Source organism: Rhododendron vialii, chromosome 13a (genome assembly GCF_030253575.1).
Source record: "Rhododendron vialii isolate Sample 1 chromosome 13a, ASM3025357v1".
NCBI classification, from domain to species: Eukaryota; Viridiplantae; Streptophyta; class Magnoliopsida; order Ericales; family Ericaceae; genus Rhododendron; species Rhododendron vialii.
This window is the reverse complement of record NC_080569.1, coordinates 12582742-12603389: the sequence shown is the minus strand read 5'-3', so window position 1 is coordinate 12603389 and position 20648 is coordinate 12582742. Positions and strand designations below refer to the sequence as shown.

General features: G+C 37.9%; 1 protein-coding gene across 6 annotated transcripts; it reads left to right on the top strand.

Annotated features, from left to right (window-relative positions):
* The first annotated feature begins 1951 nt into the window (after positions 1-1951).
* LOC131313721 (AT-hook motif nuclear-localized protein 10-like) lies at positions 1952-19073 on the top strand. 6 transcript variants are annotated; one of them, XM_058342182.1, is made up of 7 exons: positions 3374-3488; positions 7937-8040; positions 9364-9740; positions 15458-15525; positions 15620-15757; positions 17407-17559; positions 18476-19073. In XM_058342182.1, exons 3-7 carry the CDS (start codon positions 9398-9400, stop codon positions 18761-18763), a joined length of 990 nt encoding a protein of 329 aa, XP_058198165.1. In that variant the 5' UTR covers positions 3374-3488; positions 7937-8040; positions 9364-9397; the 3' UTR covers positions 18764-19073. The 6 variants fall into 6 exon arrangements, with proteins under 6 accessions (XP_058198166.1, XP_058198170.1, XP_058198169.1 ...); XM_058342183.1 differs by lacking the exons at positions 3374-3488; positions 7937-8040 and adding an exon at positions 1952-2073; XM_058342187.1 differs by lacking the exons at positions 7937-8040; positions 9364-9740 and adding an exon at positions 1971-2073 and having other exon boundaries at positions 3370-3488.
* The last annotated feature ends 1575 nt before the right edge of the window (positions 19074-20648 follow it).

The window sequence follows — 20648 nt, the reverse complement described above, 5'->3', positions numbered from 1 at the left end:
TATACGAGAAGATTTTTTCTTAATTAGGTTCAAACAAAGTTCTTCTAGTGCATGTCCATACCCGAAGGCACAAATCGAACAATCAGCCTACGCAAATCAACGCTATATCCGTGAACAAAGTATCAATCTATTCATGTAATACCAAGAGGTCGCTTAGTTTCATGTAACACCGACACTTCTAGATATCGCCGTATCCATGTCAGAGACTTCGGAGACACATGACACGATGGAGATACTTCGCAAGACCCTAAATCATATGAAAATAGTATCAATGCGTTTATGTTACCACATGCAGCCAGTTTTTTCGTCGTTAGCCCATTAGGGGCGAGAAATACAGATAAGAACAAAATACCAAACCAACAGAAGAGAGAAGAGAGAAAATAGAAAACGCAATGAGTGAGAGAGAGAGAGAGAGAAAGAGAGAGAGAGAGATTTGATGTTAAACATCCCATCTCTCCAGCCCATTACACATCTTTAAATTAAATTAGTTTGGAAAGATAACAATCCTTGAATTTATGTAAGACATAAGATTTTGAAAATTGAACTCCCTTGTTATATAGATTTAGATTTTGAAAATTGAGCTCCCTTATTATATATATATTTAGTGTCATCTGATTTGTCAAACTGATAATCATGATTTTGGTCATGGTTTAACTTTGGGCTCTATTTGGAACTTGTGAAAAGGAAAGAAAAGGAAAGGAAAATAAAAGAGAGAGAAAATGTGAAGAAAATAGATTCTTTTCTCTTGTTTGGTTGCAGAAAGAAAATGAAAAGAAACTATGAGAAAAATAAATTTCTCTTATTTGGTTTCAAGAAGAAAATGGAAAGGAAATGAGAGCTTTTTCCTTTCTTTTCATTTTCCTCAGCTTCCGGAGCTTTCTCCTTTCTTTTCCTTTCTATTTTCTTTTCGGTCTTGCTATTGTCAGTGCACTGGGCTGACGATAAGTATACTAGAATACAAAAAAAATACATATTTTTTTAATACTTTTTACACCATGTAATACACATTCATATACTTATTATTGTCAGCCCATATTAGAATTTCCTTTTTTTTTTTCTTGACATAGGAAACCAACAAGGGAATGACTTCGGTGTCCCCGGTCATTTTGGGGATACCGTAACTTTTGGCATAACAAAATCATTATGAGCATAACCAAAATTTATTATGAGTATAACCAAAACCATTATAAGCATAACAGAACCATAACAAGGCATAACTTGATTGTTTTGCCTTGGTTGGGTTTGGTTATGCCTTCATTGATTTTTTGGATATTCCTTAGTTATGCCTTATTTGGGTTCTGTTATGCTTGTAATGGATTTTAGTTATGCTCATAATGGTGAAGTTATGCCAAAAATTACGGTGTCCCCAAAATGACCGGGGACACCATAGCATCATCCAACAAACAACCCCTGATAATTTTTTTCCTGAGAACCAAACCCACGATGCTGCTATTAGTACAGCAGCTTGGGCACAGACAACGTGTATAGTGTGCGTTTGGACCTGTCTTGGGTCTAATAAAGATAATCAGAGCCGCTTATTTTGTTCAATATATTTTGTTTAAGATCCCTTATAAAAAGCAGCTCCATCAGACATCAAAAAGAGCATTTACGAAGCGTCCAAAATCGCTTTAGAAATTTTCTTTAGCAATTTCGGACGCTTCGTAAACGTTCTTATCGTTGTCGGATGGAGCTGATTTTTTGCAAGAACATTAAGCAAAATATATTAAACAAAATGAGCGGCTTTAGTTAGTTTTGTTGGACCCGAGAAGGACCCAAACGGGCACCGTACGCATGTGTCCCAACTGCTGTTCCAGTAGCATTTCTGTTCCAGTTTTTACCTAGCCAAATAGGACGTTGGCATCCCTGCCCCGATCATGCAACGGTTTGAAAGTTGAGATCGATCGTCAACCATGGTTTCTGTTTCCCTCCAAGGCTCCAACTCTCCTTTTACCTCTGCGCAAGTGTCTGTGTGTAAGGGTTTGGAATCTATGGATTCACACACGGCAGAAGCTTCAGTTCCATGGCGCCGCTTATCCTGCACCATCTCCTTCGCTGCTCTCTGCTTTTGCTATTGTACGCTTCTCTCTCTCTCTCTCTCTTGATCGATCGATTGATTTGAGTTGCATTAACTTTCACCCAGTAATCGGTAATTAGATCGATTGATTTCCAATATTTGAACACAATCAGTTCAACTTTCAGTCGAATCTGGTGGATTTTCCTGCACTGTTCTCCTTGTAATGCAATATAGTTTATTGGCCGCAAGATAATGGCTAGGTTTTCGTATTGTCTTCTAACAAGCATGGCTAGGGTTTTGATGTTCATATTTGTACAAACACTTCTTGTTTCTTGTGACAGATAATTTGCCTGTCATTTATAAACAACAATCAACCAGCTGTTACTGAATTTGAAAAATCACTGAAGTAGCAGAGAAATTGAACCAACTATCATTCAAATCACCTCCATCAAAGGACGGGAAGATAATGGCATTTTAGGGTCAAATTACACTTTTTAAGTGGATGTGGGAAGAACCCTGGGGCTTGAAAGAATTAGAATGGGTTCAAGAAAATCACTCCAATTAGAAGATACTTAATATAAGCCTAAGTGAATGTTCGTAGAAGTTAGGTTTAGTTGTGAGAAACAAAGCCTTTATGAGAACTGCTTTGAAAATTACATGCCATACAATGCTACCCTAAATCTAGTGGATCTAGGTCGTCTTTGATAATTTTGGACCTATGTCAAGTAAAAGAAACTGAGGAATTAAGGAAAAAAAGATCAAATAGTTTTTTGGACAGTGTGCGCAACGATCTACAAAAATCAACTTCTTAAAGTATGAGATCTATTCATAAGAAACGAGCATCCAAGAAGCAAACTCCTTCCCTTAAAGAGAAGAAAGAAAAGTAAATAGTGGAAATTTCAAGAAGCAATGCATTGTGATGGTTTAGTTCCATGCATAGTATTCATGAAATTCCTGAGCAAAAATATACTCTTTAATTATTTCAACACCCGTCGAGGTTGTTGGTTGTATAGTACCCGCGTATTAGAAAACTAAATAAAAGTATCGTAAATTGCTGAGATTGAAGCCTACAAACAAGGGAAGGGAGCTCAAAATACTACTTTCATTAGAGATACGTACTTATCTTTTTTCCAATATTTCCATTATGCTCTTTGAAGACGGTTCAGTAGCACTAAATTTCCATTTCAATTGAACAACAGTTTTATTCAGATCGTGCGTTGCTCACTGCAGTTTGTCACTTCGTTGTCTTTTTTCTTATCATAATCCTCTTTCAATGCCTTCTTGTTCTTTCTTTTCTTTTCTTTTTCTTTGTGTGTGTGTGTGTTGTCAAACAGATGGTTTTCACGTTTTGTCAGCTCCAGTCCATCAGACACATCGATATTATTGGATTGGTGTTCTCGATAACTATTGCAAGAAATGGAATGCATTTTTCCGTTGCTTATATCTGGTAGCCAAATTATCTTTTCAGGTGGAGGTATGTCCTTAAAACACCAGTATGAATATTGTATATCTGTTGTGCTTCACATGGCTACTAGCAAACTTACATGCATGGATTCTTGAACCAATTTTGGCATAGGCCAAGGCCAGAGGTGTTAGTTATTTTTTGTTTGCTCTTTTTATTTGCATGTTTAGTTTGAAGATGACTGATTTATCTAGTGGCATATGTCTTTGGATGATTCATTGTGTTCTCTTCATTTTCCTTCGTTGAGCCTTTCTTTCAAATGATGAAAACAGAACACTGTGTACTTGTGCCTTTTATGCTTTATCTAATATATATGCCGTTTAAGTATTTTGGCTCAATTGTTGGCAAGGATGTAGAGATTATGGGGGATGTGACGCAAAGTACAAGTTGGACGGGTCAAGTAGCGGAGTGCTTTGGGAGTGTTGTGTTACCACAGGATAATCACAAAGTTGAAGGGGAACCATGTTATATGGCACTGTGTGTTTGGGCTACAAAGAAACAATATGCGAGGAAGATGAGTGTAGCAAAAATGAAAATGCTGAGATGGATGTGTGGTACAACTTTGCAAGATGAAATAAGAAACGAAAATCTTCGTATGAGGGTAGGAGTGGAATGAAAGAAGACAAGATGAGAGGGAATAAATTAAGTGGTTTGGACGCATCTATTGTAGATCAGTGATATGGTAGTTATGATTTTGATATGGTTACGATAGACAGTAGCACTAAGAAGAGGACTAGACCAAAAAAGAGGTCATAGTTTGAAAATACCTAGGTTTTTTGGAAATTGCAGAAGTCAACCGAACTTAATGGATTCATATATCCGACCCCAATTGATTGCAACTTAAGCCTTGGTTTGGTTATGAAATATAATCACGTTGGTAGCTGGTGCTGTTTTAGCTTCTTCCTTTTAGTGTTGATTCTCAGAGTGCTTGCAAAGAAGAATATTTCTCTATATATGATGTCTGGATCAAGTAGCTAACGTGGTTTGGTTATGAAATAATCACGTTAGTAGCTGGTGTTGTTTTAGCTTCTTCCTTTTAGTGTTGATTCTCAGAGTGCTTGCAAAGAAGAATATTTCTCTATATATGATGTCTGGATAAAGTAGCTAACGAAAGAAAAAAAAAAAGCTAATGTATTTTGGTGCTTCTGTTTATTCCTTTGAGAACTTATCCATGAGTAAGATGTACTACTACATCTTGTTATTTTTCATGCTTCTCACAAGTTTCAATATTCCTTTTTGGTCAATATAAAATCGAATTTAAGGGATGCTACGTAAAAACATTATTGATTGGTTATCTCCTGCTTTTCCAAAAAGTGAAGCAATACTTTACCGAAGTGCTTGAAAACACAAAGACTAGTTTATTAGTATTTTCCTTTCATCATTGATTCTTCATTGATGCGTTGTTGTGTTACTTGTATTGAACGACTAGGAAATGTAAGAGTTTAAGAGGTTTTTATCTTGTGCATAACATTTCTTACACATGCTTTTTTATAAAAAAATAAACAAAATAATTGGAGTTTATGATTTTAAACTGTAACCACAAGTTGTCAATGTAAAATGATTACCTTCCGCAAACATATATGGCACGTGTCTAGTTGATAAAGTGAAGGGAATTGTTGGATCAAGTGAATCACAACCAATCCCAGCTGTCGTTGTCTCAACCAATTAGCATGGGCAATTCCTCTGTATCCAACCGTCAGGAGCTAACAGAGAAAACTATGGAATAGATCCAAGGGCTGAAAATATACACACATTTTTTTCAAAAAACATGAGCTCCCTTATTAGAGAGATATTTTGTTAGCCGATTTAAGGCTTTGATATGGATTTGGAGTATGTGATATAAATTTTGTTAGAATAACACTTAGCACCTTATACTTTATATTGACTTTCAAAATACTTTTAAAATTACGAAATATGCCCCGCCAACTAATCGCCGCCTAGCTATTAACCTAGCCTATTAATTGGCGACTAACTGCCGACTAATTTAAAAACGTGTAATTACTGCCTAGACCTAAAAATCTAAGCGTTGGGGTCCCGCCGACTTTTGGAACACTGCTCACACATATAGAAAAAGGTACTGGTGCAACCTATTTTTTCTTCTTCTTTACTTTTGTACTTTTGTCAATATAACATCCCTTCTCAATAGCTAACATGTATTTTTTTTTTTCCGAATTCAATATTAATTTTGAAAAATAGTTTGATATATGGTGAAGCTCTTTTTAAATGACTTCATCCAATCTCATCAATTTATAGTTTTTACCATATGTCCTTTACATCTCTTTCAGTACTTCGACGCAATGATGCACATTTAATGCTACTCAATATTGTGTGGTCCTTGGAGTGGTGTGTTATTTCCATCTATAAGTTACGGCTAGTGTTTAATTAATTGTTTTCTAAATTTCAACATCCAATAGTCACCCTGGAATTAAGGTTTTAAATGTCACTTCATTGCTATATGTGCATCATTATGTTGGATATCTAATATCAATATCGGGCATTATATCGGGTGATACTATTTGATATTAGTCTATAAATGGTCGTGTCTCGATAATAGTTCGTATCCCGATACGGCTATTTAAAATTTATGCATGACTTGTTGATGATTTCAACAATAGTACATGGAACACTTGACATGAACTACATACAAATTAATATTCCAAAGTAAATAAAATGGAAATTGAAGAACTAACAAAATTACTTCATTCTTTTCAGTTATCTTGTATGCTGAATACAACTCATACAGAAGGGGACCCCATCAAGACACATCAAATGCGTATTTAAGAAATCTTAAACTTGTACTTTTTTGGGGTCTTTTTGTGGTGACATGTTTTCTTAACTTTTGAAATTCAAACTCAAGTATCCACTTTTGATAAAAAGTAAATTGAAAAAATACATAAAGTAAAATCTACCTTATTAGCAAAATCCTCTAGGCCAATATTTAAATTGGAAAATCATATTTTGGGAAAACCAAATTGGTCAATGTATGTTGAAGTGCTTACAAATGCTCGAAAGGATGAACAAAAAAAAAACTAATTCAACTTAATCTTTTTATTTTTTGTTTCTTTCAAGTTGTCAAATGAAATGAAAAGCTCACTCAAATGTCTCATAAACCTCCGAACTTCAATAAATATTAATTACACCTTTGAACTTTACAAGATTTAATCAATTAGACCCATGCCATCTAATTCTGTCAACTTATAGACGGAAGATGGCTACGTGTCTTTCCTCACTCTCTTTACCCAGAGAGCATTATGTATAACAGGTATATTTGCTTGCCTGGTATATGTTCCATTAAAAAAACAACCCCTGTCCAACCCCCTCTCTCCTAGTCATCTTCTCCATCCCTAATCCCTACCAACCCTCTCACCCACTGGCCATTACCCCAAACCTTTGCCGGTATTGGAAGAAGGAGGATGGCAACATGTAGATTGATTTTTCTTTCTTTTCCTTAGCACTAATCTATCATTCATTCCTACTCAGCATCTTCCTCCTAAATCCTAATCCTCAATCTAGGAAAACACCTAACAACTTCCACCTATTTTGGTTTTACGAAGAGTGAAAAGATCTTTTGAAGTTCTCACATTTTCCCTCCGATCCGTTTAGAAAGTTGAACTCTGCATGTATTAATTTCTCACAGACCCAACATATATTATGAACATTAATGCAATTTTCAAATCACTTGACTAGGCAAGACAATCACATCCAAGGAGACCGACGCTGCAGTACATGTTTAGGAGTTGTCGTTAATGACGAGGAGAAAATGGTGGCACTGCAGCGGCGAGGAGATGATGTTGAAGAAGGTCTCGATGTGGGGGATTGCAGGGCGGTGGGTGTGAGCCGTGAGGGTTCATATTATGTGGGATGAAGAAGATGAGTATAAGAGAAAGAATTGGAGAGTGAGAGTTTAGACAGGTGTCATTGAATCTTTGGAAGAGCATATCACCTTATTCATCTGACGTTGTATCCCAGTTACATATAATAATTTCTTCCCCAGATCCAAGCATCCTCCATCTTACCAGTTGACGGAATTAAGCGGCACGTCTCTAATTGATGAAATCTTATAAAGTTCAAAGGTGTAATCAATATTTATTGGAGGTTTATGAGACATTTGAGCGATAGGTTATAGGCTTTTTTGAAATTTTCCCTTTTCTTCTCAATAATTGGCAACTAGTATTCTATTTTGTGTTTCTTGTGGAAGATTTTGTTTGGAAAGCCAATTTCAAAAATATGTGAATGCATATTGAAAGTTGAGTAAATGCATGCAACCACATCAATTTATAATGACTTGTCAGTTTGTGCTGTCCAGTTAATTCAACAGCTTGACACACCGATGCACTTGTAGGGCTACTAAATTTAGTTTGGTTTCTTGGAGTTGTATTTTTTTTTTCCATTTTAAATTTGTCTGAGTACTAATTTCCAAGTTATATGATGTCAATATTCAATTGTCACCCTGTGATTAGGATTGCAAATGAGCCGAGCTTTATAATGTTCAGGTTTGTTCGTTAAGGTTTTTGGCAAACTTGAGCTCAAGCTCAACGGAAATTTGACGAGTCAAGCTTGCGAGGTTTGATTCAAACTTGAAATTGTTTATGAGCCTTAACGAGCCAACCATATCATGTATTCTAGTTCTTCTGCAAGTCTAAGGAATAAGAACTTTATTGTGTTCATATATAGTTTATACCTATACAGGTTGTACAATCTATACGTATTCAACTTTATATATGAAACTCTTATGATATATACATATACTCTAGGTTTGTGAGCCTAACCTAGCCGAATACTGTCAGGTTTAATTTTGGTTTGTTTAGTAGACGAATCGAACTTGAAGGAGCCTTTGCCGAGTCGAGCTTCAATAGTTCACGAACGGCTCGATTCATTTTTAGCCCTTCCTGCAATTAAGGTTTCATGCATTAGTTTATTTTAGTAGATATTCTTATGTTGGATATCAAAGGGCAATACTGATCATTTTATTGGTCTATATTGCTCGATATTAGCAGCTGACTGGTCGTATCCTTGATACCACTTTTTAAACCCTACATGAAATTTATTTTTGATTCAAGCAATCATAAATGAAATACCAAAGAATACTATGTACAAGTTATTGAAAAAAAGGAAAATGTACCATTCCTAAGTATATGAAATGAAAATTGTTAAAGCATCCAACTCAAAACCAATGGGCAATGAGTGGAGAGGTCGCCCAGGCTCATATACTAGTTTTGGTGGAGATAATTAACTGATGTAGGACAAACTCCAACAAAAATGAAGTTTGATAAAAAGGAAAAATAAATAACTGAAGAGAATCACATTTCAATCTTTACTATTATCTCATAGTTGTACAGAACTCTTTCATTAGGAAAAACTACAAATCACACAACTTACATATGTAAAGCAATTAAATTAGCACCTCTTTGGTCCTTGAAGTAGCGACATTTTGTTAGTGAAGTTTTGAAATAAGGCCCAGGTTTTTGAAAAAGCATTAATGAACGTCAATATTCAAATTTAGGTAAAAAAGTGAAATGCAAAATGACAAATAAAAATAAAAATGAAATCCATCTTTATTTGGTAAAACCGTATTGGTCAATAGTTAAATTGGAAGTGTATTATCTGCATATTAAAAGCGGCTCCTCTATAAATATCAAGAGAAAAACTAGTCCTTCTCGGCTTCTCCACAATACTAGAGAGAGGTGAGTAGAGGGGAAGCAAAGTGTTCTTATATACAGGTCTATTCTTGTTAATGCTTTTTGTTTAGCTATGTATGTTCAAACTCATATGTTCGTTATCATATAAAATCTAATGTGCTATAAATATTTGAGTTAAAACAACATTGTCTCTCAGCCACTTACATGGACTATATGTATGTATATCAATCGGTGCTTTCTTTTGACAGAAACGGTATAAGTCTTTGAGGATTTAAATTTCCAATGGACTTTACCAACGCAAGTGCCCCTTTGCCTCGAGTCGAGGAAGAGACACAACTGCCACTCACTCTGGTGGCAACCACTGTGAAAGTGGAGGTTACAGACGGTGGTATGAACGAAAACTCAGTAAATGGTGGTGGGGTCAGGAGCGGTGAAGGTTCAGTGGCAGTAGAGGAAGGTGGTGGAGAATCAGGAGATGTGGATTCAACGGTACGGAGAAAGAGGGGCAGACCAAGAAAGTATCCAGTGGAGTCACGAGAATGTTTGCCTTCCCTACAAAATCTTGTTCCGAAAAGGGGAAGGGGACGGCCTCCTGGCACCAAAAAATTGCAATTGGCCACTATGGGTGAGTTTTTTCCCCTCATAAATATGGATTCTTACATATTCTTGAGTCTGTTTATACACAAGTCCTTCTAATTAATCAGACTACTATTTGGGAATCAGGCCTGTCATGTGTAGTTTATGTCATTGGATTGCAGAAAATTTATCTTTAGATTCTAGATTTGCCCCTTGAAATGCACTTGATAAATGTAATTTGAATAGGCTTTTGTATGGAAATCAAGTTGTTATTAGTATGACAATTGCCTTGATTGCGTCTAGAATTTTCTACTAGATTAATTCCATTTTTCGGATTTGGCTTTTTAGTTGCATTCATCACAATATTTACGTCCGAGATTTGGTTCTCGGATGTATCAGATAGCTTAATCATGAAGTTTATCTAAGGAGTGGATTGATGTAATCTGAAAAATCTCTTGGCGATTCTATTAGTGACATAGGAAGATAACTACATTTATTGTCTTATTAAAGGGGCTTATATGTCTGTTACACCCACCCACATATATGGGTGGTTCTGCTAACACACTTTTTGTCACGATTTTTGACACTCAATCTCAACCATTAAAATCAATGACTGAGATGATATTTTACTCTCTCCTCTTTGTCTCACTCACATGTAATCTCTCCTTCCTTCTCGACAACCCTAGGACTCCCCACCCCACTCCGGCCGACCCCAACCTTGGCCAGCCCCATCTCCGGTGAACCCGACCTTCTCTTGACCCCTTCTACTCCCTACCACCTCAATCTTCCCCATGGATATGTCCTATCCTACCAACAATTGAAGAAAAAGTTCACAATCGCCCTTGGATTTGTCCTATATAATGTCTCCATTCCATTTTTATTTCCTTTATTTCTGTGGACATTACGAATAGGTTCATTCGTTTGATAGATGATAGAAATTTATTTTGATATAGGTTGTTTTGGTGGGAAATTTCTCTATTTAGTGGGTTGGGTAATGCTTCTCCGAATCCCTTTTATTTTCATTAGAGGCATAGATATCCCTTGGTGATCTTCAAGATTGGTGCGAGAGAAAGCCATTGAAGGATTTTGGGTTCGCCGGAGATGGGGCTGGTCGGAGTTGGAGGTTCAGAGTGTGGAGGCGAGTCCCAAGGGTGTCGTGAGGGAGGGAGGGAGAGAGAGATTACGTGTGAGTGAGATAGAGGGGAGAGAGTACAATATCATCTCAACCATTGATTTCAATGGATGAGATTAGGTAAAAATTTGCGTCAAAAATTGTGTGAGCATATATGTCTTCATTTATGTCAAAATGACGTTAGACGTATCTATGACATGTTACGACCCACACATCAAGATTTTTTAACCCGAAAATTTGTCGAGTTCTTACATTTAAAAGGTTATTTTGGGGATATAGAGTGTTCGAAGAAGAGAGTTATTTGACACAATTGGTTCACTGTATTTTCTTTGGGAAATTTTTTTGGTGGTCTTTTTTAATTTTTATTAACTTGCTATCTTTCCCATAAATAGATTAATTTGGGGGACTAATCCCACAGTCCACTAGCAGAGCCCCAACTAAAGCCGGGGTAAAGCTTCTTATGCCGCATGTGTGAGACCCTTGTCCCACATTGGTGGGGAAGGGGAGAATTGTGAAGTATATAACGAAATGCGATGAGCTACCGTGTAACCTAAGGTTAACCTTTTGAGCTACGTGGTTAGGCTAAAGGTTAGCAGGTCAGTTGGTGCGAGTCGTTATAATTGGTGTCAGAACACAACTCTAGTCTACATGGTGGGGGCCACCTCTAGTGTTTGGTATGAGCATGATGATGTGTTGTACAGAGTTAAGTGTCACACCATGATCACCAGGGGAAGGTTGCTGGGCCAATGCAATGAGGATGTTGCATCATAAGGTGGAGAGATTTTGGGACCCTTGTCCCACGTCGGTTGGGAAGGGGAGAATTGTGCAGTATATAACGAAATGCGACAAGCTACTATATAACCTGAGGTTAAGTTTTTGAGCTACGTGGTTAGTTTAAGCATTAGCAATCAGCAGGCGCGGGTCATTACAACATGTATGGGCCGAAGTTACGAGTTGATAGCATGCAGGGGGAGTCGAACCCCAACCAAATGCTTCTTCAGGCCTCTTGCTTTGCCTCGCGATCATTGCATGCAATGTAGACCTAGCCTTTAAGCTAAGGCTATGTTTGGATGCCCGTAATCTTCGATAGGAACATGAATTTGATTACCCCTAGTATTTGATACCCGAAGTAACTCTATACCAATGTTTGTATTTATTCAATAATCTTATCCAGGAATCAATTATTTTGAAATTTTTTGGGAGTAAAATGATTCCTTTTATTATGGATTGAGCCAGGAATCTAGGATTCCCATGGGGATGGGAGTGATAGGATAGATTCCTACTTAGTGTGGGGATGTGATTCTTGATTGGATATGTCATTGGGAATTACATTCCCATTCTAGTCAATTCCTAACAGATGAATCATGAAAATATGGCATCACGTTCTCATTCCTTCTCGAGATTACTATCATCCAAACTGTGTGATTTCTCTATTTATTGTTTGTCTATTTCCAATTTTGTTGTCATCACAAAAAAAGAACTCTAGCTTTACGATTTGGGGCTTGTTTCATCCTCTAAAGAAGTCACCATGATGACTTAAAGAAAACCTTTTAGTTTTATTTTCTCCAATTATGTTTAAGGAGCTAATTAAATCACTCTCTTGTTTTTTTTTTGGTTGATGACAAGACAAGGGTTTTTGGTGCATTTATTGTTCATTTTCCTTTTTTTCCCCTTTTTTTTTTTTGAATATTTACAGCGGTTACAGCGACTTTCGAAGGTAAAGTTATAATTCCTGTTTTTATAGCTCAAGTGAAATGCTAAGTGTAGATGAGATTCAAACAAAAAACGATGGAATGGGTTGAAGAACCCACGTTCCGCGCGCATCCAGTGGAGTTTGTCTAATCAAAGGCAAAAGATGGGTGTCCAAGAGCCTATTGGCTTAATTTTTATGACCTATTGTCCCTAGATGCTTAATTATCTGCAAAAAGGAAATCCTTATAACACTATTGCTCTCTAAATTGGTAAACAAAAGGGGTTAGGGTTCATCCCTTCCTGCTTGCATAGCATGGTATTTATCCTCCTAAATTAGCCTTTTAATCTAGCTTTGGAGAGGTTATTCTTTCTAGTTTCTACTTCTATAATTAGTCCTGATCTGAGCAATTGTCTGAACTGTTAATGAAGGCCAAAACTTTCTTTTCTTTTCTTTTTTTATTTATCTTATATCACTCAAACCAATTTTCTCTCTATGCCCTTCTATAATCCAAGTTTTTTTTTGATAGGCAACATAATTTTATTAAGAAACTTGACAAGGGGTACATCAAGTTGGGAGATAGGGAAGGGGAATCCGACAAAATTGGATGAACACCTGATGGGACAAGCCCAAAACATCTAATGGGCAAAGCCCAAAACACCTATGGGTCAAAACCCAGATCAGACAATAAGAACAGACACACCTAAGGGCCTAATTGCCCAAATTTGAAACAAAAGCTCACACCAAGCTGGCCAGGCCCAGCCCAAATTAAGGAACCAGGCCCAAAGCAAACTCCCCAAAACCCCAGCACGACGTAGATCACCACTGACGCCGCAGCCCTAGACGCTGACCACCACTCCTGCAAGCCAACCACCACCAACAACCCCGCCCTGACCGAGATGCGAATGCCACCGGACACCGAGAAGGATATCCACGCCGTCCGATCCCCACACACTCCCGAATCCCAAGAAAGGCCGCCGAGAAATTGGTGCTTCGATTCTCATAAACGGCCAAGAAATCCGAGAGCCAAGGATCCATGAACGCTGTCGAAACCCCGCCTCGATGTCACCCGTTGGATCTTCAAGCATCACCAGATGCACAGCACACTCGGCCAACCAAAATGCCTGTCGAGGATCTCCGCTTGCCGTTGGGCCAAACCGGCAACAAACAAGAATGTTACACGGTGGGAGATCCAAGAGAATCAGCCCTACCGGCCGCCAAAAGACCTCGCCGTTAAGCCAACTAGCCTCCCCCAGGAGTAGAAGCTAGCGGTCTAAGCGGCGACCAAGACGGGACCGAGACCAGGAAGAAAGCCAGCTACCGAGAGCGAGACAGCACAGGAAACCTGCAAAGGGAGGAGAACAGAGGAGGAAAAGGCCCGGGGGGAGGAGGGAAGAAGGCGGCGCCTCCCCCCCCCCCAGGCGGCGGCGAGACCTGGAAGGAAGTTGGATGGATGGAAATCAAAAGACACCAGAGGAGAGAGAGAGAGAGAGAGAGAGAGAGAGAGAGAGAGAGAGAGAGAGAGAGAGAGAGCTGGAGTTAACAGCTGTTCTTCTATAATCCAAGTTATACTCCCGTAATCTAGCTTTTGGTGGATGAAATAGGAAATTTCTCTGATGGAGAATGAGCTTCTCACTATATCTTAGTTAGTTTAGTTTTCTTCGTTTTGATCTCTTAGATTCTATCTCAAACATTTGTCTCCTCAACTTAGTAGCTGATTGAATTTTTAGGAAGTCCCACCATTTTGCATTTGTCGGTTCTTACGTTACGACTCTCGATGGTAACAGAAAATTTTGGATATTTAGTTGCATTAATCTCTTTTTTATATTCATGAGAGTGACTTAGTCATTTGCTTTTCTTTATTAGGGCTGTATTTTGTTAGCTATGTTGGACTCTCTCTTATTGATGTTAAGCAATTAGACTTACATGGAAATAGTTACAATAACGGGATACTTCATTAATCATGTGAGATCCGCAACCACTCAATCAAGCCCAATATATTAGAATGCAACCATAGCCCCAAGGGGCTGGCAGAAATAAATTAGGAAACACTCCTGTATAGGAGAATTAGTTCTTTCCTTCGGCAAGATTTAGCCCTATTTGGTTAACTCTCTCTTAACTTTGATGAATTGTATGCAGCCACTTATGACTGCATCTCTTTGTTCTCTTGTTTGACAATATGTAACTCTTCTCACATCTCCCTGCCAAACCAATCCTGTATTCCCAATGTTGCAACCACTATTATTTTTTGTAAGGCCTAGACCAGCATTTTGCATTATTGGTCACTTTGGACTACAATTGCATGGCTTTAATACACCAGTTATGAGTCGATATGCCGTACTGCAATTTTTTCCAAATTATGCCAGGGGCGAGGATGTCATACATTGTGTGTGGAGAGATTTGAGCTCATAAATCTAGTTTTTAACTCTTTGCGTTTTCACATGATGGATCAAAACTTGAAAGTCACTTGAATTGGATGAAGTTCTATTGAAACAATGGAATCTGAATTTGATCTGAACTGTAGATTCTGATAAGTGTCCAAAATGGGTTGGCAGCCTTAGAAAGATGAACTTTGCTACAGATTTCATTGACCCACTATACAGTTATAGTTTTAAAACGCTGTCTAAACATGTCAACTACATGCGATGGTCCTTTCTTTCTTCATGGGTATCACTGAACGTTGAAGAAGTCCACAGTTTTGAAACAAGGGGAGTACTTTTTCCTACTTCAATAAATATGACATACCGTAATACTGAGAATATATCTCCTCGACACTCAGCATACACTCGGACGAGAGTTACTGTGCACAGTTGTTATCTATGTCGCTTTTGTTTGCCTTTACATCTTTTTGTATTTTCCGTCACTAGTCAAGTCAGGGACATGCACGTTTTCCGCAATGCATATTTGAATAATTTTTTTTACTGCCCCTTGTTTTCTGGCGAAGGTCGGGTTTCTGTAGACACAGCTGGAGGAAACTTCACTCCCCATGTTCTGAACATACTAGGGGGAGAGGTAAGCCTAGATATGGAGGAGTCTGCCTTAATTTCCCCAACACCCCCCCCAAGTTAGTAATATTGGCGTGCTTACTTTATTTTGGTGATTTTAGGACATTTTTGGAAGAATATTGTCAGTAGTTGTTCAGGTGAGTCCTCGATCTGTCTGCATTCTCTCTGCTGTTGGCGCAGTTGCAATCGTGGATATATGTCCGGCTGGTTGCTTTGGCAGTGATGTTTTAAGATACGAGGCATGATCTCTCTCTCTCTCTCTCTCTCTCTCTCTCTCTCTCTCTCTCTCCTCCCATATCCTAATATTTGAACTGACTTTTCTGTGAGGAACTTTTGTTACAAGCTTCTAATTGGGATACTTTTCCTTTCTGTTTTGCTAGTTGGAATTTCTTTCTTGTAGCATTTCTAGTGATCCCTTTCAGTGATCTATTTGAAACAAATTGGAAGATTGAGGGAAAGTTTGATAATGTCCATGGAAAACAGGGGTGTCATAAACCGGTAAATGTCATAAAGTTGCCTTTTATAATCCTATAGTTTCCTCATTCCAAAGATAACCCTACAATTCATTAAATCAAGCCAACTTAGACTAAGAGGCTATGATGGATTCAATCATTAGAGAACCCATCTTCTACTGAATCTACTCTGGTCGTGAGTATGAGTGGATGGAAATTATTCAAAGCCAATGATCTAATGGTAGCCCATTTATGGTTTTTTTTCTTCTTCTTTTTTTGGGTGTGTTAAGACAACAGATGGGCACCCCTTATAAGTTTGTGGACTTTTGATGATTGTGTCGGTAAAAAAGTTGAGGTTTTCCAAACCAAGTTATAGTCATTGTAAAATGAGTACATATTTATGTAGTTTTCTGAATCTATACTGGTAATTGCTGGAGAATCATGTCAGTCATTTGGGACTTTGTATGACTATGCATCCATACTTGGGAGGTCTATTCCTAGGTGGTTCTACTTCTAGTTGGTATTGCAAAATTTGTTTCATTCTTCTTTTACGCAAAACTTTTGTTTTGACATGCTATTCAAAGCTTGAGAATACACTTTTCAGCCTCAAAACTATAGGAAAGCAAAATTAATGTGAGTGTCTCAACTTTTTGGCCTTACCTTTGACCGTTTAAACTCCAAATTACTCATTTTCAAGGCCTTAGAGATTCCAGCTAACTGTGATTTTTAAAATAATTCAATTTCACTTTTTCCTTCCCAAGGTTGTCCCTAAACGCTACAACTTCACTTTGATCGTTTAAATCCCTCGTGTTTCTTTCTCAAAACCCTCCACAAACCCGTTTGAATGCGGCTTTATCATTATTTTCCTAAAGTTTTGGGACTGGAGGAACTTTGGAGTAGTACACGAAAGATTTGACTGTTTTCTTTTAGGGATTTTTCATCTGAATTATTGGGTTCAGCTATGTGCTATCACAAAAAGGCATGGTTTGAAATAACATTGATGATAGGTAATGCCGTAATGGTATCGGCTGATGTTTAACCGTATTGGTAGGTACCGAGTCTTGTTTTAGGCGATATTGCGGTTTGAACGAAAGTTGCATAGGTAATAGTGTTACGTAACGTAACGGTATCGGGCCGTTGCATAACGGACCGTTACGGGTCTTTTACGGGCAAAATATGGCTGTTTCGGTATCGTAATATTTTTCTATGTTGTGCGAATTTTTAAAAAATTCACGGCTGCGAGTACTGATCCCATTTCGCTACAACTGTTACGCCCCGAAACCGTGACATTGAAACCAAGACCGTTATGGCCGACCGATACAGATATTTTGCATAAAGGGAAAGGAACACAGTTTACATTCGTGCACAATGAATTTAAAAAATAAGGACTTCGTTTTGTTTTTCCTTGTTTATGTTTGCCTTTCCTACTCCATCAGGGCCACTTTCCAATTGCGATACTGTCTGGGACTTTTACTTTAACTGAAGCGGGACGCAGAAAAGGCCGTTTAACTGTTGGATTGGCTGATGCTGATGCAAGTGTTTTTGGTGGTCTGGTTGTGGGATCTATAATTGCAGCTGAGCCAACTCAAGTAAGCCTTACATCTGTCTGTATAACTGGAATTGCTAAAATTGCTATGTAATTTGTTCCATGCACCGTACCATACCTTGCAAATGCTTGTCAATCTCATTGTGCACGGCCTTAATGCTATGTTTGAATCATGTATTTATCAATAGGATATTCCCCAAGTAGGGGTAATAACAAAACGTAATAGTCATTATGTTTCCCAAAGTGACTGGGCAACAGATGATAGAAAATGGAGAGAATAGAATTCTGTCTTTTGTTTGGATGACAATTAAGTTGGAATAGAAACTCTCTTATTATGCTACGCCTCCCACAAACCAATGTTGAATAATTCTATTCTTGATACTATTGAGATTGCCCATTCAAATTCAAAGGAAGAAATAGATATTTCACAAATATCCCAATTTTTTTCCAGGCCAAGTTCTTTTTTCCTCTTACATAAAAAACTCTTGTAAGAACAATTTCTCCAAGGATTCAGGTCTTTCCATTTAATGAGGTCAACAATAGAAGCAAATATGTTCCGATGGGATTTATATATCCAGGCCAGGGGGTTCAAGAGAACCCTTTGGAGCTGATGTCCATCTGGCTCATGATTTGTGGAGCTGATATATAACAACAAAGTTCTGAAAGGATTTATGGATCCATGGGGTTCAAGTGAATGTGAACCCGTAACGCGTTGTAGCTGATGAACTGGCCCATGAGTTGTGGAGGAATTTTGTGAGGGAAACGCTAGGAAAATAGAAAACCGAATAAGCTAAAGTTTTTCCTCTGCTTCGCTCTACTTTTCCTTTCCCTCAATGAATATATCTTTTGATCTATGTTCCAAGCACAACCTTAGATTGGTATGTTCTGTCTATGTAAAACTTCTTGTTATGTACCAACTTAAATTAAAGACTTGAATTGGGTTCTTTTCAATTTAACAGATCGTTCTAGGAAGTTTCAAGGAGAGCAAGAAGACTCTTCTCAAGACGGAGTCTGCTGAATCTTCAACTGCTGCTGATGGTTTGGGTAGGTTTAGAGTTCCGCCAACAACCGTCCAGTTACCAGAAGAAATTGAAGAGAAGTTCATTGCGACACCCCTTTCCCCTCACCCCAAACCACCAAATGGCAATGCAAATCAAGATGTGGATCGTGCCTCTCTGCAGAATTCTGATCAAAACGCTTCAGAACCGTCAGATCATGCCTCAGATTCAACTACGCCTGACAATTGAAGTGTCGGTGAGGGCTTTCCTTTTGTTTGTGTTGTTGGGAGCATTTGGCAGCAGTGAAAGGTATTCTACCAGTACCGTTTAATAAGAAGACTTATGGACCTTGTTTTCTTATGTCTATTTATGATTCCCTTTGGCAAACCCTAGTGGAACTCGGGAGTGAATTATAAACTTTGTTGGTTTAAGATGATTGATGGACCTTTTACATTGGATATTGGTATCTTGTTAAACAGCAGCATTTAGTTATTATGGTTAAAATTGTTATAACAGGCTGCATACTTGGTGCTCGCGAGGCATTTTGATTTGCTTTATCTACGAACCCTCTTCAAGTCGCAGAGTACCTCTATGAGCCCGTTTGTTTGACCCAATTTGAATATCAGATTGAACTACATATTCAAGGAGGCTACAGATCCTGTGTTTTATTAAAGTTTTTGCTAGTCGGATTTAACGTTCATCGCAATTCTAGAGTATGGGATATGCAATACTACGGAGTGTGATACTATTATTAATTTCATAAGTAGAAGTCTAGAAGCTTGATTGGACTACAAAACCCATGAGATTACTCATTCCTTTACCATTAGTCCCGTCAAACGAGCAGTGTCATGTTTCTTAAAAATGAGTACTTTTATTTTATGCATATCTACACTTTTAGTGTACTGTTGGAGATTGGGGAGAAAATTTGCGGGGGTGTCTTCCAACATTCACTTTCTGAAGTAGGAAACTGGAGTATGTAAACTTGGAACTGCGATTCCTCTGGTTATATATTAGCAAAAGTATAACCAGTAAGTTTTGTTGTCAAGACCCGCAATGACTCTGGGTCTTTTTTTTTGATAGGCAAGCAATGACTCTGGGTCTTCATGTTCGTTTAGCGTACTACATATGTAGGATGCGAAAAACACTGTTCGATAAGACTTAGTTGAAACCCTGAAATTTTCTGGTGGTTGTAAAGTTTGAAACACGAAAATTTATGGGTTTGTTATTGTTCTCATCTTGTCTTCTTTTTTTTTCCTCGTTTTTTTGGAAAGACAGAAAAAATTCAGAACTTTTTTCGAAAATGATGTTAAGATATCCGTTTGTTTGCTATTTTGAACAACAGTTTTCGCAAAACATGTTGCAGAGACTATTGGTACTTGTTTTTGACAATTCCAATTGTTGGTGTTTTTTTGGAATTTGTTCTGAAAGAAGTTTTATCAACAAGAGTTTCGGGAATTGTTTGCCAAAAAGTACATGTTTTTTCCCGGAAATCCAACTACCAAATAAACAGTGTTTACAAAATTTTGAAAATTTTCTCAACAAAAACATATAATCAATCCAAACCTTTACATATGTCATTTACGTATTTAAATTTTTAATAGATGATAATGGAAGAACACCTCGTAAAAAGAGTAGGTCTAGGTTCGAGCCCCGAACAATTATTGGCAATAACAATTTTGACGTATGTTAATGGCTACTTAGATATTTTGGTCCTTACCAATGAAGGGACAGTTCAGTGGTGAAAAGTTTGACTCGGTTAGACAAGGCTTAGGTTCAAGCCTCCATAGCCCCCTTTTTTTGATCACCGGAAGTCTTGGCCAACTTGCACATCTCTCATCTAATTTCGGGTCTCTGAAATTAATGACCTGGCAAAGTGGCCCCAATATTTGGAATGTTGCTTTTGAGGGATTCGAAAATATGACGTCAAGGAAGACTAACACTTATTGATTTCTCATGCCCACTTGGCTAAACCTCTTGGGAAGCCAATAACCCCTTATTGAGACTAAAGATACTTCTAAGAGAATAAATTCTTTATACCGCCGGTGTAAACATTTGTTTCCTCCAAATCAATTGCATTGCGCCACGTCGCCATATTTTATTAATTGGAACAACTATTTTGACACGTGTCGCAATG